Source organism: Geotrypetes seraphini, chromosome 11 (assembly GCF_902459505.1).
Source record: "Geotrypetes seraphini chromosome 11, aGeoSer1.1, whole genome shotgun sequence".
In the NCBI taxonomy this organism is placed as follows: Eukaryota; Metazoa; Chordata; class Amphibia; order Gymnophiona; family Dermophiidae; genus Geotrypetes; species Geotrypetes seraphini.
Window position 1 is genome coordinate 89,960,237 of NC_047094.1, and position 24,675 is coordinate 89,984,911.

At 44.0% G+C, this 24,675-nt stretch overlaps 1 protein-coding gene across 1 annotated transcript in view; it reads right to left on the reverse strand.

Moving 5' to 3' along the window:
* Positions 1–11,603: 11,603 nt before the first annotated feature.
* The window catches only part of COL9A3 (collagen type IX alpha 3 chain), a 248,740-nt gene continuing 235,668 nt past the window's right edge, over positions 11,604–24,675 (reverse strand). The window contains exon 32 of the mRNA XM_033962849.1: positions 11,604–12,112. Within this exon, the coding sequence (XP_033818740.1) occupies positions 11,928–12,112 (185 nt within the window). The 3' untranslated portion in view covers positions 11,604–11,927. The remainder of the gene's footprint in view (positions 12,113–24,675) is intronic.

The following is a 24,675-nucleotide window of genomic DNA, read 5'->3' on the forward strand; positions in this document are numbered from 1 at the left end:
CTCCCTGCTTCTCTTCCCCGCGGGGCCGACCAACTCTCGCCACCCGTCGTCAATTCTAACGTCGGAGAGGACGTTCTAGGCCAGCCAGGCGATTGGCTGGCCCAGAACGTCCTCTCCGACGTCAGAATTGACGCGAGTGGCGAGAGTTGGCCGGTCCCACAGGGAAAAGCAGGGAGAACTTGGCGCCGGCCTGTTCCCGATGGCGGCGGTGGCACTCAAGTGGCTAAAGAGCCGCAGTTTGCCGGCCTAGGGACAACACTGGTGGGTGGCCAGCTGTGCACCCCCTTGGGACGTAAACCCGGGGTGGGGCAGACTGCCCCCCCCCCCTGGTATGCCACTATCTGTACCTCACTCCCTCCCTATGACCAAAAATTATCCTTTCTTCTATTCCCCGTGTACACAACCATCTCTTTCCCTCCCTTCCTCTCTCCAAAGTCCATGCCTTCTGTGTCCAAACACTCATTCCCTCCCCCACCTCAGCATCTCTTTCCCTCCCTTCCTCTCTCCCAAGTCCATTTCTTCTGTGTCCAAAAACCCATTCCCTCCCCCACCTCAGCATCTCTTTCCCTCCCTTCCTCTCTCCCAAGTTCATGCCTTGTGTCCAAAACGCACTCCCTCCCCCCTTTTGTGTTCCGTGTTTGCCTCCTAGCCCATCTTTGCAACTTTCTCAGCAAAACGAAGCTCAAGCCGCGAGGCTTGTCTTCTGCTTCCTGCCTGCCCTGCCGCGCACAAATAGCCGAACGGAAGTATTCTCCGACGTCAGCGCTGACGTCGGAGGGCAGGCTTTGCTTAAGCCCTCCCTCCGACGTCAGCGCTGACATCGGGGAACGCTTGCGATCGGCTATATGTTAGCTGCAGGGCAGGCAGGAACAGAAGACGAGCCTCGCGGCTCGAGATGTATTGAACTCCGCGGGTCCCCCGTCCAGCTCTCTCCTGTCCACGTGGGGCGGATCGCCCCTCTCCCTAGACTGTGGCCTAGGACCCTGGGGGAGCCCGGGGCCCCTGAATGCAGGACTGGTGGTACTGCCCTGATGGCGGCCCTGACCGTACGGCACACCAGGCAACATCTCGCGGCACACTAGTGTGCCGCGGAACAGCGGTTGAAAAACACTGCTTTATACTATACAGTACACTGCAACCGAGCATTACCTGCTTGTTTGCAGTAGACTATATCGTACAGATCCTCTCTACAACTTTTTGTCTCTTTCAACATTATCAAGTTGAGGCATCCTGTTTTCAGGAGATTAATATCCAGCAAGTTCACTGCATACATCGTGTTTTATTCTATTCCAACCGGGCTCCAAGAATCAAGTTGCAGCCTTTCAAAGGTTACAGTTTAGCAGCTTCAATATTTTTTTTTTAATCTATTCGATAGAATAGATGAAGCTGTTATTTTTCTCCTCGGTCCATATCTTTCACCTTTCCTTGTTTGGGACTTTTGGCCAGACGGGATGTGCCCTTCATTCTCTCAGTATTTTAAATTTGATTTTCTACAAGGCCAACACTCCCATGCCCCATTCTGGCTAGCTTGGAGGTCATCCACATGTGAGAATATGCTGCCTGCTTGTCCTGGGATAAAGCACAGTTACTTACCGTAACAGGTGTTATCCAGGGACAGCAAGCAGATATTCTCACAACCCACCCACCTCCCATGGTTGACTTCTTAGCTAGCTATCTAAAGTGAGGCGACAAGTGCCCTATGTGGGGGAGGAAGGCACTCCCGTATGTAGTCAGTTGCAAACTTTCTATAGTTCTTAAAGCAAGATTGCTTTTACAGTTGTCCACATGGGAGCTCCGTGGATGACATCACTCACGTGAGAATATCTGCCTGCTGTCTGGATAACAACTGTTACAGTAAGTAACTGCTTTAGTGCAGTTCAGGACACTGAATGCTGTGCACTGCTCCTGATGCTCGTTGTGAGCAGTACAGCATTCAGTGTATTAGCTAGCACTAAAAACCACTTTCACAGTTTTGTAAAAAAAAAAAAAAAGGGTGTTAAATTACTTACTTACTTTTTCCAAATCTATGCTCAAGGCGAGATAAATTCAGGTACCCAAGGGAAGATTTAATTGCAAAGTATTTTGGAATAAAATGTTTAGCAAGATAATAGCAGCATAAGTGGTAGTATGAAAGTGACTTTATTGTACATAGTCATGCTGAAATAGACTTATTTTTAAATAAAGGCTATTCAAAAACCATCATCAATTTAATTTTCCTCAAACAATGTAAAAACATCTTCAGCTTAAAATAAGTTAAGACAACAGAAGAAACTTCATTTATTTTTAAATCACTAACTACAGTGACTGGTGTTTCATTTGCTTTCAGGAACTTTGTGCAATATCTTAGTAGAAACATTAAACATTTGTTACTGTAACAAAAATATCAAATGATCCACAGTAAATTATTTTATCTCAGGACAAGCAGGCAACATATTCTCCAATGTGGGTGATGTCATCCACGGAGCCCCAATGCGGACAGCTTCGCAAGCTGATTTGCTTGCAGAACTTAGCAAGTTCGCAACTGCCGCACCTCACATGCGTGAGTGCCTTCCCGCCCAGCGTAGGGTGCGTATCTTCTCAGTTCTCAGTTTTCCACAGAGCCGAGAAGTCTTGTTTTCTACGCTAGACTCAGTTCTAAACTTCGTGCCTTCTCTCACCGTGGCTTCTGTTTTGTTATTTTCAGGGTTGCTGTGTTTTTATGCGTTTTATTTTTTTTTTTAATTTAAAAACTTGATTTTCTTTTTCTGTCATAGCGGGTCCCGTTTTGTGGCCTCTGCTGGCGGGTTTCGACTTTGCTGAAGCCATCTTTCTGTCTGTCCAAGCCGGCCACAGGATTCAAGAAGTGTAGCCGTTGCACGATCTCCCTCACTGACCCACATAAGTGGTGCATTCATTGTTTGGGACCTGACCATCGTCTGGAGTCATGTATTCGCTGTGCTACCCTTCAGTCTTGAGCCTGCAAGCATCATCAAGTTCAGGTGGAGAAACTTTTCGGTATGGATCTAATTGCCCCGGTCTCAACTTCCCATCCGGTCATGTCTCCCACCAGGGTTCTGCCTTATGCCTCTTCCTCAACCTTGGGCAAATGTGCTAAATCTTCCTCTGATGAGATACTTGCCTCGCTGCCTCCCTCAGGTCAGGTGCCAGCAGTAGTTATCAAGCTACCCAAGAAGCCTATCTCCAAATCAAAGGGTCATTCTTCTTCCTCTTCTCAGCAGATCATCCCTACACTGACAATACCAGATCCTCCGGTCTTGGAGTCCCAATTGGAGGCTCTCATCCAGACCAGTTTGGATCGTCAGCTGGGAGTATTCTTGCCAAATATCCTCCTGCCTCGACTCTGCTTCCTGCAGTCCAAACTGAACACTCAGCAGTATCACAAGGAGTCGAGTCCTTGACTGCACCTCGAGATCAATCTTCTCACTATATACAAGGAGCTGAGTCCTTGAGAGTGCGAGAGGATTCTACACACTCTATGCAAGGAATCGATTCTTTGCGAGTGTCTCATTTGGAGCATCAGCTCGCTAGTCAAGGAGTCGAGTCCTTGTCAGTGCCTTGAGATGCCTCGACACCAGGAGTTAAACCTCTTCTGGTGTCTCTATCTCCAGCCCTCGTTCCTTGCATAAAGCTTTGCCCTTCCTGAAGCATAGGGCAAAGACTCCTCGACGCTCTTCTCAACGAGATCTGCCTTGTTCAAGGCTTAGTTCTCCACATCAGTCAAGGCATCCTTTGAAACATTCATTGAGGCACTCATCGAGGCATAGATCCTCTTCTCGAGACATGCCTCGTCTCTCTACACCTTGAGCTCATTCGAGGGTTTCTATTCCAAAGTCAAGGACACCACCTCCAACTGCTTCTCTTATGAGGCCTTCATCTCCCAGTGAGTTGTCTATACTGGAATATTCTGGGCTCAGGTGTGAGTACTCCAGGGAAGCTTTGCCCTCATTCTCTGCTCTTCAAGGCGCTTCAAGGTCACCTTCCCCTGCAGAACAGCCTACTTTGGAGCAGATATCTTTCTCGTCTTTTCTACGCCAGATGAGTAAAGAACTCAAGATTAGTTTGGGGTCTGATTCCAAACACACTCCTGAGTATCTAGAAGAAATGGGATTGTCTTGGCCTCTGGCGGAGTTTCTTGAAATACCCATTAATAGACTTTTGTCTCAAACTTTCAAGAGAAACTTTGAAACACCTTATTCAATTCTTGCTATACCAAGCAATCTGGATTCCCGTTACTGCATGATCCATTGCAAGGGCTTCGAGAAATCTCAGTTATCACATCAGTCCCTTCTTGTAGAGTCCTCGCTGAAACGGAACAACCCTTCTAAGGTCTATGCCATTGTCCCTCCTGGAAGAGAGGGCAGGACCATGGACAAGTTTAGACGCCGCTTGTATCAGAACTCTCTGATAGCAACCAGGGTTTTGAACTATAATTTTATCTTCATTTCTTATTTTAAGCATTTGATACACTACCTGCTTATTTCAAGTATGTTCCACAACACCATCTTACAAGGGTTCAGAACACCATCGCTACTCTCAATCAACTCCGTATGCATCTTCTTCAATCTTCATATGATGCGTTTGAGCTTTCCTCAAGGGTCACTGCCTTTTCAGTGGCCATGCGCCGGCTTGCCTGACTTCGCACTGTCGACATGGACCCTAATTTACAGGATCGATTTGCCAAAATTCCTTGTAAAGGCTATGACTTGTTTGACCACTCCATCGAAGAAGCCACTAAGAAGTTGTCTGACCTTGAAAAGTCATTTGCTTCCATCATCTGTCCTAAACCCAAGCCATCCACCTCTAAGGGTTTCAGGCATACTCCATCTTACCAGCGACATTCCCCTCAGAGGGCAGCTCCTTATACCAGGGCACCTCCTAAGAAACCATAGCAGCAACAGAGGCAACAGAAACCTCAGATTTCTGCTGCACCTAAGGCCTCGCAGCCTTTTTGACCAGCTACTACAGAGTATAACCTCCCTCGTTCTGCCTCTGTCCTCTCCCCTTCCCATTGGAGGTCGTCTCCATCATTTTTACCAATGGGAGATCATTACATCAGACCTCTGGGTACTGTCCATCATCAGGGAAGGATACTCTCTTCATTTCATCCAAGTTCCTCCGGATCTGCCGCCAAAAGAGTATCCTCCTAATCCATCCCAGACTGCCCTTCTTCAGGAAGCTCAAGCTCTGCTCCGTCTCCGTGCCATCGAAGAAGTTCCCTTGGAACAGCAGAGCAAGGGGTTTTACTCCCATTACTTTCTAGTTCCGAAGAAGACAGACGATCTGCGATCTATTTTGGACCTCAGAGCCTTCAACAAATTTCTTGTCAGAGAGAAATTTCGAATGCTGTCTCTGGCATCTCTGTACACCCTTCTAGATCAGAACGATTGGTTATGTTCTCTAGATCTCAAAGAGGCTTACACTCGCGTTCTATTCATCCAGCCTCTCGACAGTTCCTCAGATTTCGGGTGGGAAATCTGCATTTTCAGTACAGAGTGCTATCTTTCAGCCTGGCTTCATCTCCGAGAGTGTTCACCAAGAGCCTAGTTGTAGTAGCAGAAGCTCTGCAGAACCATGGACTCCAGGTGTTCCCATACCTGGATGACTGGCTTATCAAGTATTCAACATCTCAAGGGGTTATTGTAGCGACCCTATGGACTACGTGGTTCCTTCAAAGGTTGGCTGAGGAGATGGTGCGAAGAGGAGGGTTTCCACTTTGTACGGAACTGGACAACTTTTTGGGGGAAGAACAAGCTCTACAGGAGGGACGGACTGCACCTGAGCACGGCTGGGACGAGGTTGCTGGCACGCAACGTCCAGAGCAGCATAGACTTGGCTTTAAACTGAGGAGAAGGGGAAAGCCGACAGTCGACCTGACCTCGACACATCGGACCAAAGTATCAAACAAGGATACTGAACCAGAAATTTCTAAAAGAGGGCTCGGGACTGAGAGGGAACTTTTGGGAAAAGGACACAAGGACGCAATGCAGGGAGCCAATGCACAAACGAACCTAGCAAGCAGAATTAAGAGAGAGCAACAGGAGCCAGAGGGACATCCAAACATGGGGGAGCAGGCTGAGGACAACATAGACACACCGCAGGATGGGGATGAACACAACAAAGCTCCGGGGCTGGCAACCCATGAGGAGGTTGGCAGGGGCGCCAAACCACGAGGAAAACCAGCAGAAAAGGCAAACAACCAGGACTTAAATTGCCTATACACTAATGCTAGGAGCCTAAGAGCCAAAATGGGAGAACTAGAAGTCATAGCCAGTACAAAGGACCTGGACATAATTGGAGTCACAGAAACATGGTGGACTGACGACAACAAATGGGATGTGGCCATACCAGGGTACAAACTCTACAGGAGGGACAGGACACACAAGAAGGGTGGTGGAATAGCGCTTTATATAAAGGACTCCATACCTTCAACCAGGATAGAAACAACAGTAAGGGCGGACGACTTGGAATCACTATGGATTAAGCTACCTGGAGGAGCTGGAGCAGACATAAAATTGGGCCTGTACTATCGCCCACCTGGACAAACGGAAGCACTCGACCAGGACCTGGAGGCTGAGCTGAGGCAGATATGCAAAAGCGGAAGCGTGATGGTGATGGGAGATTTCAACTACCCTGGGATAGACTGGAGTATTGGACACTCAAACTGCACAAGGGAGACCAAATTCCTGGAAACCACGAGGGACTGTTTCATGGAACAGCTGGTCACGGAACCAACACGGGAGGATGCAACTCTCGACCTAATCCTCAATGGGCTAGGGGGACCTGCAAAGGAGGTGGCGGTGCTAGAACCCCTAGGAAACAGCGATCACAACATGATCCAGTGCAAGCTGGAAATTGGACCATCAAAGGTGAAAAGATCCACAGCGACAGCACTCAACTTCAAAAAAGGGAATTATGATGGCATGAGGAAACTGGTGGGAAAGAAACTCAATGGTAGCGAAAGGAAGATGGAGTCTGTAGAAAAAGCCTGGTCCCTACTCAAGGGCACGGTGCAAGAGGCACAGAACCTGTACATCCCCAGATTCAGGAAGGGGTGCAAAAAAAACCGGACAAAAAACCCAGCGTGGATAACAACTGCAGTGAAAAAGGCGATAAGTGACAAGAAAGCATCGTTCAAAAAATGGAAAAAGGACCAAACAAAGGACAACCAAAAGGAACACAAAGAACACCAAAGGAAGTGTCACCGTGTGGTTAAAAAAGCTAAAAGGGAATATGAGGAGAGACTGGCGGGGGAAGCAACAAACTTCAAATCGTTCTTCAGATATGTGAAGGGGAAGCAACCGGCAAGGGAAGAAGTGGGGCCATTGGATGATGGAGACAAAAAAGGAGTGGTAAAAGAGGAAAAAGAGATAGCAGACAGGTTAAATAAGTTCTTCACGTCAGTCTTCACGAGAGAGGATACATCCAATATTCCGGAACCGGAGGACATCGTAAATGGGGATCGGGATGAAAAGCTGGTCCAACTAGAGGTAAGCCAAGAGGATGTCCTCAGGCAGATAGACAGACTAAAGAGCGACAAATCGCCAGGTCCGGACGGCATTCACCCAAGGGTACTCAAGGAACTAAGGAACGTAATAGCAGAGCCACTTCGCCAAATATGTAACCTATCCTTAAAAACTGGAGAGATCCCGGAGGATTGGAAAATTGCAAATGTCACACCCATCTTCAAGAAGGGTTCAAGGGGGGACCCGGGGAACTACAGGCCGGTGAGCTTGACCTCGGTCCCGGGAAAAATGATGGAAGCACTGATTAAGGACAGTATCTGTGAACACATAGAAAACAATGGACAGCTAAAGTCGAGCCAGCACGGCTTCTGCAAGGGTAGGTCATGCCTCACAAACTTATTGTACTTCTTTGAGGGGGTAAACAGACAGGTGGATAAAGGGGAATCCATTGACATCATTTACCTTGACTTTCAAAAAGCCTTTGACAAGGTACCGCACGAAAGACTGCTTAAAAAGCTGTGGAGACACGGGGTGCAAGGGGAGGTCCACCGATGGATCAAAAACTGGCTGGCAGACAGGAAACAGAGGGTTGGAGTGAAGGGCCATTACTCAGACTGGCATGGGGTCACGAGCGGAGTTCCGCAGGGGTCGGTGCTGGGACCGCTCCTGTTCAATATATTTATTAATGACCTGGAGGCGGGAACAAATTGCGAAGTTATTAAATTTGCGGATGATACCAAACTCTACCGCAGGGTTGAAACCATGGAAGACTGCGAAGATCTGCAAAGGGACCTAACGACGCTAGAAGAATGGGCCAAAAAATGGCAAATGAACTTTAATGTAGGGAAATGCAAGGTCATGCATGTAGGGAAAAAGAACCCGATGTTCAGCTACAAAATGGGAGGATCATTGCTAGGGGTAAGTAACCTTGAAAGAGACCTGGGAGTGATGGTGGCACAGTGCGCCACAGCCTCAAGAAAAGCAAACAAAATGTTGGGTATCATTAAGAAGGGTATCACGACCAGGACAAAGGAGGTCATCCTGCCACTGTATCGTGCAATGGTGCGACCGCATCTGGAGTACTGTGTCCAATATTGGTCGCCGTACCTCAAAAAGGACATGGCGGTACTTGAGGGAGTCCAGAGAAGAGCAACTAAACTGATAAGAGGTATGGAAAACCTCTCATATACTGACAGACTGAAAAGGCTGGGGCTGTTCTCCCTGGAAAAGCGGAGACTTAGAGGAGACATGATAGAAACCTTCAAGATCCTGAAGGGTATAGAAAAGGTAGACAGGGACAGATTTTTCAGATTACGGGGAACCACAAGTACAAGGGGGCACTCGGAAAAATTAAAAGGAGACAGGTTTAAAACAAATGCCAGAAAGTTCTTTTTCACCCAGAGGGTGGTGGACACATGGAACGCGCTTCCGGAGGCTGTGATAGGCCGGAGCACGTTACAAGGCTTCAAAGAAGGTTTGGATAGGTTCCTAGAGGATAAAGGAATTGAAGGGTACAGATAAGAGTAGCGGTAGGTTATAGGGATAGTCTGGGACCATTGCTCAGGCAATGGGCCTGATGGGCCGCCGCGGGAGCGGACCGCTGGGCGAGATGGACCTCTGGTCTGCCTCAGCGGAGGCAACTTCTTATGTTCTTGGGATTTAAAATCAACTTTCCCAAGTCCCAGCTACAGCCCTCTCAGAATTTGCAGTTCATCGGAGCTGTCCTGGACACTTTCTGACTCAGAGCATACCTTCCTCAATAACGTCAGGATGCTCTCATTCGTCTCTGCCACAAAATGTATTCCTTGACTACAATTTCCGCAAGACACATGATGGTTCTCCTCGGTCACATGGCCTCGACCATTCACGTGACTCCTTTTGCCAGACTTCACCTCAGAATTCCTCAGTGGACACTGGCATCTCAGTGGGCGCAGGCTTGCGACCCACTCTCTGAATACATTACAGTCATTCCTTCATTGAGAGTGTCTCTCCACTGGTGTATTCTCTCTTCCTGTTTCAGACATCCCCTCACCAGAAGGTCCTCACAACAGATTTCTCAACCTATGCTTGGGGCTCATCTTGACGGTTTCTGTACTCAAGGCCACTGGTCCAGCATGGATCTTCAGTATCACATCAATCTGTTGGAACTCAGAACGATCTTCAGTGCTCTCCAAGCTTTTCAGCATCTCCTTCACGACCAGATAGTCCTTGTTCGGACAATCAAGTCGCCATGTACTATGTCAACAAGCAGGGAGGAACGGGATCTCTCCCTCTTTGTCAGGCAGTTCAAAAGGTGTGGGACTGGGCAATCCATCACAACACCTTCCTGAAAGCAGTCTACATTCAAGGAGAGAAAAACTGGTGGACAAATTGAGTCATCTTCTGCAACCTCACGAATGAACACTCAATTCCTCGCCTCTTCATCACATTTTTTCTCAGTGAGGAACTCCTCAGATAGAGCTCTTTGTGTCTCCCCACATCAACCAACTGCCTCAGTTCTACTTAGGATATACTGTTCCTCAATGCCTCGAGGCAGATGCTTTCATTCTGGAATGGACGAATCAGTTTCTCTATGCATTCCCTCCATTTCCTCTGATTCTCAAGACTCTTGTCAAACTCAAAACAGCAACATGCCACCATGATTCTGATAGCTCCTCGGTGGCCCAGACAACCGTGGTACTCCTTTCTACTTCAACTCAGCAGCAGGGAGCCTCTACTTCTACCAGTTTTTCACTCTCTGCTTACACAGTCAGGGGTCTCTACTTCATCCCAACCTGCAGTCTCTACACCTGACAGCTTGGTACCTCTCAACCTAACTGCCACTCTACAGTTTTTTCAATCTGTACAGGACATTTTAGAGGCTTCTAGGAAGCCTACCACCAGACAATACTACAATCAGAAATAGACTAGATTTTCTACTTGTTGTACCATTCATCACAAGGAGCCTCAATCTTTCTCCTTGTCTTCAGTTTTGGATTACCTGTTTCATTTGTCTCAATCAGGCCTCAAGTCCACATCCATTCAAGTCCACCTCAGTGCAATTGCTGCTTTTCATCAGCCTATCGAAGGGAAACCCCTTTCTGCTCGTCCTGTGGTTTCCAGATTTATGAAAGAACTTTTCAATGTCAAACCACCTCTCAAAGCTCCTCCAGTGGTTTGGGATCTCAATGTTCTTGCTCAATTGATGAAGCTTCCTTTTGAACCAATGGATTCGGCTCATCTTAAATATTTCACTTGGAAAGTGGTTTTTCTCATTGCTTTTACGTCTGCTCACAGGGTCAGCGAGCTACAAGCTGTAGTAGCGGACCCACCTTTCACAGTATTCCATCATGACAAGGTGGTCCTTCGTACTCATCCTAAATTCTTACCTAAAGTGGTTTCAGAATTTCATCTCAACCAATCGATTGTACTTCCAGTGTTTTTTTCCAAAGCCTCATTCTCATCCTGGAGAAACAGCTCTTCTTACTCTGGACTGTAAGCATGCTTTGGCTTTCTACTTGCAACACACTCAGCCACATAGATCTGCTCCTCAACTTTTTGTCTCCTTCGATCCAAACAAATTGGGTCATCCAATTTCCAAGCGCACCATCTCTAACTGGTTAGCGGCTTGTATCTCTTTCTGCTATGCTCAGCCTGGACTGCATCTACAGAGTCGAGTCACAGCCCTAAAAGTCAGAGCCATGGTGGCATCAGTAGCTTTCCTTAGATCTACTCCTATTGAGGAAATCTGCAAAGCTGCCACTTGGTCCTCGGTTCATACGTTAACCTCTTATTATTGTCTGGATACTTTTTACCAGATGGGATGGCCATTTTGGCTTATTCTCCTAAGTTGCCAACACTCCCACCATCCCATTTTGGTTAGCTTGGAGGTCACCCACATGTGAGAATATGCTCCCTTTTTATCCTGGGATAAAGCATAGTTACTTACAGTAATAGGTGTTATCCAGGGACAGCAGGTAGATATTCTCACAACCCACCCACTTCCCCTGGTTGGCTTTTCTGCTAGCTATCTGAACTGAGGACGCTGGGCAGCAGTCGCAAACTTTCTAAGTTCTGCAAGCAAATCAACTTGCGAAGGTGTCCGCATCAGGGCTCTGTGGATGACGTCACCCACATGTGAGAATATCTGACTGCTGTCCCTGGATAACACCTGTTACGGTAAGTAACTGTGCTTTATGGAGTACCAGGTAAGTCACGTAAATGTCAAATATGGACATCTGAGTTAGTTTGTAAATGTATTTGTGAGCCAACAAGAAGCACTAAGGCCCTTCTTCCATATTATCAATCTGGACTTAGCTGTGGGGATTTTTTTTTCTCCACATCTTGCTGGTAAAGACTCTCTGGTGGTACTGTTTTTTCATGAAGTTACTACTTTTAAAAATTTCCATTTTTTGTTTTCAGATGGGAGCAGTAGTGGGTGTGTCTGTCTCTATGACTCTGTTTAAATATTCAGTCACTTCACTTTTAGTTTTTATGATTTTTGGAATGGCCAGATTTTACAGCAGCTCCTTGGCAGGCAGAAGTGTCACAGATTCCTGGGATTCCCTGTGCACCAGCTGACCCAGCTAGGCCAGGATCACCTGGGAAACCAGATTCGCCATGAGCACCATCACGGCCATCCCTGCTTACACCGGCTACACCTTGCAGGCCTAAAAAAAAAAAGAAAGAAAGTTTTATACTATTGTGTGTATTATAGAGGCAGTTCTTGGATTTGACAAAAAGCAAATTTTGAAAGAAAGAAAAGTCTGATATTCATGTTTTAAAATTTGGGAAGTAACACTTGGGTATGGATTTTACACTTGATTTAGAGCGTCTTCTTTTCCAGTGATAAATCTTCTATTGTATAGACCAGTGATGTGCCAAGGTTGGGGCAGTCCGTCCCAGGTGCATGCTATAAGGGGTGCACAGCCAGCACACCAGGTCTGGAACCTGCCACTGTACGCAGAAGGGGGAAGGATACTGGATGGAATTGGGTTGGAAGGAGAGGGGCAGATGCTGATGGAATTGGGTTGAAGGGAGAGAGAAGGGGCAGATACTGATGGAAGAGGGATGATGGGGAGAGAGAGAAAGGGGTGACATTGGATGTTAGTGGGAGGGGGAGCCTATGCTGGATGGAAGTGGGGAGGAGAGAGAGAAAGGGGAGCGGATATAGGAAGGCAGTGGGGAAGGGAGCAGACAGACACTGAATGGGAGAGATGGGGCAGTCACTGGATGGAAGTGGACAGAGAAAGGGCACGATGGAAGGAGGGGATAAATAAAGAGAGGGCACATGCTGGATGTGGGTAAGAGGATAAAGTTAGTGAAATACTGGAGGGGTGGCAAGCTGTAACTAAACAGTGAAAAGGGAAATTGAGGACATGGTAGTAAGAACTTAATCTAGACATGCAGAAAATGAATTGAGACAGAAGATAAGGGAAGGGAGAGGAGAGAGATAGATGCCAGACCAATAGGGGTGAAGGGAGGGATGGAAGGGGGAGGCATATAGTTTCTGGATTGGACATAGAAGGAGAGAAGATGCCATATAGAAGGGGTAGACGATGGATGGAAGAGAGTGACAAGAAGATGAGGAAAGCAGGAACAAAAAGGTAAAGAAAAATTTATGTTTTTTTTGTTTTATGATAAAGTAGTATTGTAGCTATGTTGATAAATATTTATAAATAGAAAATGGAAATAAGGTGATCCTTTTACTGGACTAATTGTAATATATTTTTGACTAATTCAGAGATTAAAACCCCCTTCCTCAAGTCAGAACAGGATACTGTAACAGCAGTATACTTTACTGACCTGAGAAAAGAGGTTCTGGCCTCTGAAAGCTAATTGAAAAATGTATTAGTCCAATAAAATGGTATCTTTTTTTCCATATTTGTTTTATTCCCCCTCCCCTATTTTTGGCCTTTGAAGCGGCATTAGGCTTTTTTATCACCAGCTGTGGTGATATTAGCTCCGAGCGCCAGAGCTTTTACAACTGCGGCCTGCAATAAAAAATCCTAATGCACTTTCATTAAGAGGGGGGGGGGGTTATTTGTAAAGTGATGGTTGCTATTTCTCTGTTTTTTCAGATTTACATCTGCTATCTTTATATTTTATTCAATATTAGGACACATGCATCACTTTCTGTGGTGGTGCATTGTATGCAAAGCCCAGCTTGGTGGTTCAGTTTAACTTTTGTCTTCATATTTCTATTTTATCCCCCTTTTACAAAACCGTAGAGAAGGGATGTCCAACCTATGGCCCGAGGGCCGCATGCAGCCCTGTGAAGTATTTTGTGCGGCCCTGGTCAAGGGCAATGCAGTGTTTTCCTCTGCTGCCCCTGGGTGTTTACCGTCTTGCTGGCTCCCTCCTCTGTCTTGATGCAGTGTTTGCGCGGCCCCCAGAAACAATTTTTTCAGCCAATGCGGCCCAGAGAAGCCAAAAGGTTGGACACTCCTGCCGTAGGGTGTTTTTAGGCGCTGATCGCAGTGCGGTGGTAACAGCTCCGATGCTTATAGGAATTCTATGAGCATCTGAGCTGTTACCATCATAGCTAGTGCTACAAACTATGCTGCAGTTTTGTAAGAGGGGGAGGGGTAGCTTGATGACATATTCCATACTGGGCGAAGGTTTTTTTCTATGATCTGTGTATACGAAAGACATGGTTATTTGTTAGCATTGACTGTGCAGGATCAATCTGTACTACTCTGGCTTGTTTGGTTTTACAGTGGGTGTATGGTTATTCTACTGCTCACTGCAGTATGTAAGATACTGACTTTTCCTAGGAACAGTCTTGTGCGACGTGTGGAATGTTACTAAAAATCATGTTTTTCATATAGATGAAGGGGGTGTCAAAAAATGATGGGCCCCAGGTGTCACATATGCTAGGTACACCACTGGTATACGCTAATACCTCCATTTTGCCTTCAAAGTCATAGCTTCCAGCCTCTAAACTTTTAACTGTCAGCATAGACTTCAGCTTCAGTGGTTAGATTAGCAGGTCAGGAAGCTCAGTTTATATCTCACTGATGCTCCTGACCTTGAGCAACTCAACTTCACCCACCATAAACCATCTGGGGCACAAAGAATTACCTCTTTGATGATAACACACTACCACTTGAACAAAATCTAGCTGCAGTACATAGAGGTCCTATTGGAGGAAAAGCCAATCCTGTTGGGGAGGAAACCCTCCTCTAGAGCGGTTAAATTACTTTAATAGGCATAAAAACCTCTAGTCGTAACATCACACTTTAAACTAAAGAACTTAGAAAAACACTTATTTTTCAGTTTGTATGGCAAAAGCTCCTAGTCCAACCAACAATGGCTAGCATTTCACTTTGCAGTTACAATCAGGGAATTAACAGGACTGAGCTTATCATAGCACCTATAAAAATATAACAAAAAAATTGTAATTAGTTGAGTGCATATACGCTCTTACTCTTCTAAACTCAATTAACACAGCACAACTTCATGCTCAGAAGGGCCCAAACAAAAATGGCTGCAATGCATTGACTTCTGTGTTTAACCTATTTCTGAAATCTTCCAAGGTCAGACAACCACTCGGAACTTAATCAAAAAACTTAGAAAAAATAATATCATTCAATCTTAGCATTTAGACCACATGGCTCCTCTGTATTCAGATTGAAATTCCATTCTTGCTTTTTGCATAATAAAAAGGTTCTTCTGTCACCACCCCAACATTGTGGGGGGAATTTAGTGAATGACAGTGCATTTCAGATATTTTAAACTATGTTTCTCCTTAATTCATTGCTGGACCACTGGTTCTTCAATCTTAAAAGTACAGAATACTCCTGTACCACTGGTTCTTCAATCTTAAGAATATAGAATACTCCTGTGCTAATCCAAACAGGTTCTAAAATAACATGATGTCTGTCTCGTGTTCAATTTAGGAAGCAGGCAAATGATAATGTATACAACAAAATTCGTGCCACAGTTAGTATTGTGCCTTAACTTATACCATTGGCCACTGACTGGATGCACAAAAACATGTTCGGTTGTTACAGTAAAATCACAAGTTTTACATTTCATGCATTTAGAGTGTCATCCTTCAATTAATTCTCACTGCTTTGACACGCAGCTCCTAATTGGTGAGGCCCGACTTTAGTATAGGAAGAAGCGGTCGGAGCATACTGCGAGTGATTTCCTTCACTTGCCGGCGCTCTGGCTGCCCTCTCCTGCCCGGTCATTCACTGTCAGAAAATACCACGAATGACTGGGACCGCGAATCGCAGACCGTGAATTCGCAGGGGAGCACTGTATAGATGTAAAATGGGAAGTATTGCTAATAGGTGATTTTAACGTGCCAGATAGTGATTGGAGTATCCCTATAGTGGGGTCTTCTAGAAGTACGGAAATCCTGAATTATCTGCAAGGACAACTGCTCCAGCAGTTGGTAATAGAACCCACATGTAATGGGGCCCTATTGGACTTAGTGCTTGCAAATAAGGAAAGTGTTTCTGATGTTACAGTGGGTGATCATTTGGCATCCAGTGATCACTGCATGGTGTGGTTTAATATTAAGACATTAAAAGTGAAGGTTCTAGACTTAAAAAAATACTAACTTTGTTCAGATGGGAGATTACATCAAGGGGAACATCTGGCACAAGTAGGAAAGCAGTGGGCAAAACTGAAAGGAGCTGTTGTAAGTGCAACAAACCATTTTGTAAGGAAAGTAAGTTAAAGGAAATGAAGGCCGCTTGGTTCTCAAAAGTAGTGGCTGGAAGGTAAGGAAAAGGAGATTAGTTTTCATAAACTACAAAAGATCGCAGAAAGAGGAAGATAGGTTAAACTATCTGGAAAATTTAAGAGAAGCTGATCGAGTAGTCAGGAAAGCAAAGATACAAATGGAAGAAAAAAAATAGCTGACACGGAAAAACGGGAGAACAAGACTTATAGGTACATTAGTGACAGGAAGAAGTACAAAAGTGGCATTGTGAGATTCAAAGGGGAGAAATATGTAGAAGCTGATAAAGATAAGGCTGAATTGCTTAACAAATATTTCAGTTCTGTTAATTATTTCTATAGCGCTACCAGGTGCACGTATAGCTGTACAGAGTCACAAAGAGTAAGAAAACAGTCCCTGCTCGAAAGAGCTTAAAATCTAAACACGCAAGACAGACAATAAGATGTCATGGATACAGTTAAGGGGAACGGTTAATCAGCTGGCTGGATTGGAGGGCAGATGAGTAGGGTTAAGGATTGAAAGCTATATTAAACAAGGGAAGGGGCTTGACGGACAAACTTGGGTAATTTATTCCAGGCATAGGGGGCAACTAGATGAAAGGAATGAAGTCTGAAATTGGCAGTGGAGAAGAGTGGAGTAACGTTAAGAGTGACTTATCTGAGGATAAGGAGTGAGAAGCGAGGAGAGATATTGAGAGGCAGCAGAATGAACACACTTGTAGGTCAGCAATAAGACCTTGAACTGTATACGATGGCAGATAGGGAGCCAATGAAATGACTTAAGGAGAGGAGTGACGAGTATAGCGAGGTTGGTAGATGAGTCGTGCAGCAGAGTTTTGCACAGATTGCAAGGGGAAGAGGCAACACTGAGGGATACCAGTTAGGATTAGATTGCTGTAATTTAAACGTGAGGTTACGAGAGCTTGGACAAGGGTCCAGGTAGTGTGCTCAGAGAGGAAGGAGCAAATTTTGGTGATATTGAAGAGATAGAAGCGACAGGTCTTAGCAGCTTGTTAGATATACGTAGAAAATAAGAGGTCAGAATCGAAGATGACTCCAAGGTTGCGAGCAGAGGAGACTGGAACAGTGACAGTATTATTTACAGAGATGGAGAAAGGAGGAGGAGGAGCAGAAGATTTAGGAGGAAAGAGGAGCAGCTCAGTCTTGAACCTATTTAGTTACAGATGACGGCAGGACATCCAGGCAGCAATGCCAGCTAAACAAGCAGAGACTTTTTCTTGGACTATAGGTGAAATTTCAGGTGTAGAGAGGTAGAACTGGGAGTCATCAGCATTAAGATGATACTGGTCATGGGAGGAATTAGGGCACTGAGGGAAGAGGTGTAGAGAGAGAAGAGGTCCTAAGACAGATCCCTGGAGTACACCAACCGCTAGCAGGGTAGCAGCTGAAGAGGACAGAATCACAGAATCCAAACAAGGACAGCATATCAAGGAGTAAGTTGTGATTTACAGTATCAAAGGCAGCAGACAGGTCAAGAAGGATAAGGATAGAGTAAAGGCCCTTAGATCTGGCCATGAACAAGTCACTACAGACTTTAGCGAGGGGAGTCTCTGTGGAGTGTTGGGGCAAAAACTAGATTGTAGAGGATCGAGAATCTGTCGAGTTGAAAGGAAGTCCAGGCAGTGACAGAGAATAGCATGCTCGAGTATCTTGGATAGGAATGGAAGAAGGGAGACAGGGCGATAGTTGGATGGGCAGGAGGAGTCCAGCAAGGGTTTTTTGAGAAGAGCTTAACCACCGCATGTTTGAAGGAAGCAGGGACAATTGCAGTGGAAAGAGATAGACTGAGAATATATGCCATATGGGAAGGATAACAGTATATGAGATGGGGTCAAGTAGAGGGGTGGGAATAGGGTCTGTGGGGCATGTAGTAGGATTTGATGAGGACAGAAGTGCAGTTTCTTCCTCTGATTACAGAGAAGGCAGAAAAGTCAGCAGTAGTTGACCGGGGGGGATGGACAGGACAAGCGAGAGGGGCCAGACAGGAGAAGCTTCCTGAGCTGTTTGGGTGAAAGATAAAGGGGAGGTGCGAGGTTGAAGTTAAGGAGTGTGGATGGTAGGTAGGAGAGAAGAATGCGACTTTGTAGTGAACTCAAGGACAATCTTGTGAGCCTTGTCATGAAAGTAATCAGCCATAATCTGGGGAGAGAGAGAAGGAGGGGTCGGAAGTGAGGGCACTTTGAGGAGGAAGTTAAGCATGGCAAAGAGATGACAAGGGTTGGAAGAAAGGGAGTTAGCTGGATGTAATAGTCTTGCTTGACCCGTGTAAGTGCAGAATTAAAGGAGGTCATCATAAATTTAAAGTGAAGAGATTTGAGCCAGAGGTGCTCAGCATAGTGGGTGCAGGAACGTAACGGACACTGGGAGTGAACCAAGGTTGAGATTTGATATGCCTGACAGAGCGAGAAACAAGGGGAGCAAGGGTGTCCAGATCAGAGGAGAGAATAGAACTGTATGATGAGACAGCCTTGTGGACAGACTTAAATAACATAGTGGAGGCAAAGAGAGGTGAAACAGTGGATGAGAGCATGGAAGGATTGAGGGATTGAAGATTTCGAAACCTCCTGGAGGTGACTGGGCGTGGCGGAGGGGGAGTAATGGTGAAAGATATCAGATGGTGATCAGAGATGGGGAGCAGTGAGGTAGAGAAGTTAGAGAGAGAGCAGTTGGAGGAAAAGACAAGGTCAAGGCAGTGGCCATCCTGGTGAGTAGGGTTTGTGGAGCAAAGCTTGAGATCAAATGAGGAGGTTAAGGCAAGAAACTTAGCAGCATACTTGTCAGTGGGATCATCAGGGTGAAAGTTAAAATCCCCAAGAATGAGGGAAGGAGAATATGACTCAAGAAAGCCCAAAAGCCAGGAGTCAAATTCAGTGAGAAAGGAGGAAGGGGACTTGTTAGGGGGGTGATAAATGACCGCTATCCGCAGATATAGCGTAAATAGTGTTTGTTCACAGCTGAAGTGCCAGGAGCAGGACCGCAGAAGACAAATGCAAAATAGTGATAGAGGTGTGGTAGACCCTGATCAATTTTCAAAAGATTGTGTTCATTAGGAGCTAGCTCAATTGAAGGTGGCAAAGCAATGGGGCCAGATGGTGTACATCTGAGGATACTGAAGGAACTTAGGGAAGTTCTGGCAGCTCCGCTGGCTGATCTTTTCAGTGCTTTTCTAGAATTGGAAGTGGTACTGGAGGACTTGAGAAGGGCGGATGTGTTCCCTCTCCACAAAAGAAGTAAGGAACTTCCGTGGTGTGAGAGCTTTGTGTATCTGGCCTTAAGTAGGTACAAGGGAGGGAAGATGCGTGGCAGCGAGTCAGAGAAGAGCTGGTGCCCCCACCACAATGGCGCCTAGAGTGGACCTCATCCCCCCCCCCCTCTTTCACTACGCTACTGCAAGACAGTGTTATGGTGCAGTGGGAAATATTTACAACATAAGAATTGGCCGAGTTCTGTGGAAGATGCAACAAAAAAACATTTTTGTGTGTTATTTTTCTGTTCACAGTGTAGTGCAGAACATATCTTCACGTTTAATTATTGTGATATCCAAAATCAATATCTCTGTCATGTGTTTAGACAAAGAAAACTTGATCTTTGGATGACATCTATTAAGCCACTCAAAAAAAATCCAACAGCTGTCCACAAACAAAAAATATCATCGATATACCTCACCCATAACTTAATATGGGGCAGAAACATGTCATCAATAATCCATCATTTCTCAAAAACCAACATAAAGAAGTTGGCTAAAGATGAGGCCATGGTATTCTACACTCTGGATTGAAAAAACAGTAGTAAAGCATTGGGTTAAGGAGAAACATAGTTTACAAAATCTGAAACACACTTTCATTGACCATATTCCCCCACTATGTTGGGGTGATGACAGAAGAACCCTTTTATTACACAAAGAGCAAGAATAGATTTTCAATTTGAATACAGAGGAGCCATGTGGTCTAAATGCTAAGATCAAATGGTGTTATTTTTTCCTAAGTTCTATGATGATTTTTGTTTAAGTTCAATGTAGTTTTCTGACCCTGGAAGATTTTGGAAGTGGGTCAGATTTAAACACAGAAGTCGATGCATTGCAGCCATTGTTGCATGGGCCCTTCTGAGCACAAAGTTGTGCCATGTTAAGTGAGTTTAGAAGAATAAGAGCATGAGTGTGTGCTCACAAATCACTTCACAAATGTTATATTATTTTTATAGATGCTGTGATAAGCTCGATCCTGTTAATTTCCTGATGCAGCCACAAGTTGAAACGCTGGCCATTGTTGATTGGACTGGGAGCTTTTGCCTTACACGCTTCAGATAAGTGTTTTCTAAGAAGATCATTAAATAAGTTTAAATTGTAGTTGGCCATTTAGCAATTTAAATGGTCTGACAGCTGTATAATTTTTGAAAATATATCTGTCCTTTGCATTATTTTATTTTTTTTAATTGAAATTTGTAAACGTATCCAAACAAGTAAACAGGATATGGGAATTTACACAAAAAATATAGAAATATCATTTCTCTTAATACAACTTAAATCAGTCATAGAAAATCAGAAATCCCATCAAACCCACATTATTGAGGAGAAAGAATTGCATTACATAACAACATAAAATTTTGGTAATCAATAAGGGATGACATACCCTTAATTTTTATAGAGGCATTTAACTATTTAAACTCCTATTTTCATTGAAATTATCATAACCAAGAAAGGAAAATTCTACCCCAACTTATAAAAAGGAGGTTACTAAGAATGTTCAAGAAAATACTCTAATTGAATAGGATCAAAAAATATGTAATCCTTATCATGAAAAGTTACCAAGCACTTACACGGAGATTTCAGAAAAAATGTGGCACCAGATTCCACTACCTTAGATTTCAAAGCTAAAAAGGCTTTTCGTCTAAGTTGGGTTACTCTTGCCACATCTGGAAATATTTGGATTCTAGCCCCACAGAACATTGCTTGTTTATTTTTAAAATATAGTTTCATTATCAGTACCTTATCACTCTCATTTATACATGAAACTAAAAGGGTAGACCTGGTTTGTATTGTATCTTGTGAGTCTTCGAGAAATTCCGTCATTTCATATCAATAGAAGCCAATTGGTCTAGTCCTTGTTCCACAGTAATTTTTTGTTTCTTAGGTATATAATAGAGTGTTAAAATAGGTACTGATTCAGAGTTAGTTAACCCCAATACCTCTCTGAGATACTTACGAAAAAGAATCTCAGGAGAGATCAAATGTGTTTCAGGAAAATTAATCAGTCGCAAGTTTCTTGCCCTTGTAGCATTTTCCATTATTTCTAGTTTAACGTGTATAGAATGTGAATCCTTTATTGCTGACATGGAAGATGATTGTAGGTTAGAAACTTGCTTCTCTATCTTAACTGTGCGTTCATCCAAAACGTTAATATTAGAATCAACATGCACTAGTTTTTCTACCACCTCCTTTGAAAAATCCTGAGAATGAGTCATGATTTCAACATTTTCTCCATCGTAATATTAATTTGCCACAAGTCTTTTAAAGTTACTTACTGTTTATTTTCTTCACAGCCTTCCAGACCCTCAACCAATGGTATGATTTGAGAATTTTTTCATAGGATACTATCTGGGCGGTCTGGGGCTCTGAGACTTCCTTAGAAGCACTAGTACCAACTTTGGGTGCCAGTTGAACAGGATTTAAAGGAGGGAGAGGAGGAGTTTTCAGGAGAGCTAAGTGAGGCTCCTGAAATTTGTTCTGATCTCTTAGTCTGTTTAGTATTAACCTCAATAGATGTCAAATGCTTACCCATTGGGCCTGAAGATACAGGAGTAGAGACTTTAACTTTTGCTTTACGTTTCCCCATTAGAAGAAAATTTTTTCAATATCATTATACACACATAAATCAAAGGGGAAGCCACTTACTAACCTCACTTCTGTCTCCAAGGAGCTCCCAAGGAGCCTGCTGTGCCCCATAGGACACGCCCCTTTGGCCACGCCCTGTGGCTTCACGTCTTTGGCCGCGCGCCACAGAGGCTGCAGCGTTTTTGAGTCCGATGGCAGGGGCCTCACTGATGGTGTAGGTGCCCCTCTCGGTGCCTGCCTGATTTGCAGCACTGTTTGGATCTTTAAAACGCTGGGAAGACAGGGAAGCTAGCAGGTAATAGGCAATAAAAACCCCTCTGTCCAACACCAGACGCCTCAGACGTTCTCTCTCCCATCTAAGTCATAGAGGCTGCAGCATTTTTGAGTCCGATGGCAGGGACCTCGCTGATGGTGTAGGTGCACCTCTCAGTGCCTGCCCGATTTGCAGCATTGTTTGCACCTTTAAAACGCTGGGAAGACAGGGAAGCTAGCAGGTAAAAGGCAAAAAGAGCCCCTCTCTCTAACACCAGACGCCTCAGAAGTGTGCTCTCTCTCCCATCTAAGTCACAGGCTGCAGCGTTTTTGAGTCCAATGGCAGGGGCCTCGCTGATGGTGTAGGTGCCCCTCTCAATGCCTGCCCAATTTGCAACACTGTTTGGACCTATAAAACGCTGGGAAGACAGGTAAGCTAGCAGGTAATAGGCAAAAAAAAGCCCCTCACTCTAACACCAGACGCCTCAGAAGTGTGCTCTCTCTCCCCATCCTTTGCATTATTAATGGCTAAGACTGTTCCAGAAGAATGAAGCAAATTCCCAGGAAGTTAAAGATCGTTTGGCCAAGTTTCAGTAACATTTGGCAGTAACTTATTGTGCAGGAATTTGAAATGGCATGGAAATCACTCCAAAAGTGTGCCTTGGTTGTATGTCTATATGGCTGATTGATAAACTGGATGTATACGGTCAATAGTTAAAACTGTCATGAAATATACTTGTTATATGGGGTAATAATTTAAGGTTTATACTGAAGAATCTTTGCACGTAGTTAGTTGGCTGGAGAAAGCTCCTGATAAGTGGTTTGGTTAAATTGAACAGTCTAATAAATTAATAGAATCATCTAATATAACTATATATATGTTTTTATTTTTACTGTATAGTGAGCATATATGATATGATTTGATTTTAATTATTATTGGGGGATTGATGTATTTATGTTCTTGGGTATTGGCTAAGGGTCATTCATTTTTTTAAAAAAGGGGAAAGGGTAATAATGTTTTTAAGAGGTATATTATTTAATGAAATTATTTAAGTATTTATTACTTATAATTAAGATAGCAGCTATTAACATTAAGTTAAAGGTTTGTCTAAGAGATATCAGGGCTACATTATATTGGAATATTTAAAGGGATAAGAGGATACTTAATTTTGAGCTCATAATTTTTAATTTTAATCTAAAGTAGGGTTGTCCAACCTTTTGGCTTCACTGGGCCACATTGGCTGAAAAAAAAGTTTCTGGGGCCGCACAAACTTTAAAACGCTGCAGCAAGACACAGGAGGGAGCCGGCAAGATGGTAAACACCCGGGGGCAGCAGAGGGAAACACTGCATCACCCTCGACTGGAGCCGCACAAAATACTTCATGGGGCTGCATGTGGCCCTCGGGCCGCAGGTTGGACACCCCTGATCTAAAGGGTATTTTCTGAAGAGGTTATGAATTTAATGAGTTGGCCTAAGGGAAGATTGTTGAGTTGAATCTACAGTTGGAAAGATCATTAGCTGTTCAAAATGGAAATTATAAGACCTTTACTAAAATATGGGGACCAATGACATCTTTTTGTGATGATTAAACACCAGTTTTTCTATTGAAAAATACACCATGAATAATAGAGAGGGGGAAGGGTTCTTATTATATTGTGTATATTAATAATAATAATGGGGAGGGGGTGGGTTATGGGTTTATATATATGTATACAATTGTTATTTTTCTTGATGGATTTACAAGTGATGTTTTCAAGGCTATGTATGGTTCTATTTTGTACACTTGTTGAAAGATTAAAAATGAATAAAGATTTTCAAAAAAAAAAAGAATCTACAGTTGTTGGGTGAATAAAAGAGGGTTTATGAAAGGATCTCTTTATTTATAAATTAAACACTTAATTGGAAAGGTCATTGAATTTAAAGGGAAGATATGATTTTTAAGATTTTTAACTCTTTAACAAATTAATTATCTGACCTATTATTAATGGTTGACATAAATATACTGTTTGTTTTGCACATTTTGGTATGATGTCATTAGTTGTTAGAGGATCATTTTGCACAGAAATATTTTCTTGCTGTATTTCTGGTATAAGGTAGTTATGGATGGAATGTATGGTTTTTAGTTCTACTTAAAGAATTATAATGTAATGTTTATATTTATGCTAATTAGTTAGAATACACCTGGATGATATTTTTTGGAATGGATTTTTAGTGCTTAAGGAGAGAAGGTAATTGCTAGTCTATAAGTTTTCATGTTATTTGCAGGGTTGGGAAGAGAGAGGGTAGGTGGGGACTTTTATTATGGGGTTCTGGATGTGTGTTGAAATATTGGTTTTTGTTTTGGGCAAAAAGGGTATTAGTTTTTTATTCTTTGGTACCTTTACATAAAATAAAATCAGAAAGCTGACATTTATTTTTTACAGGAAACTCATCTG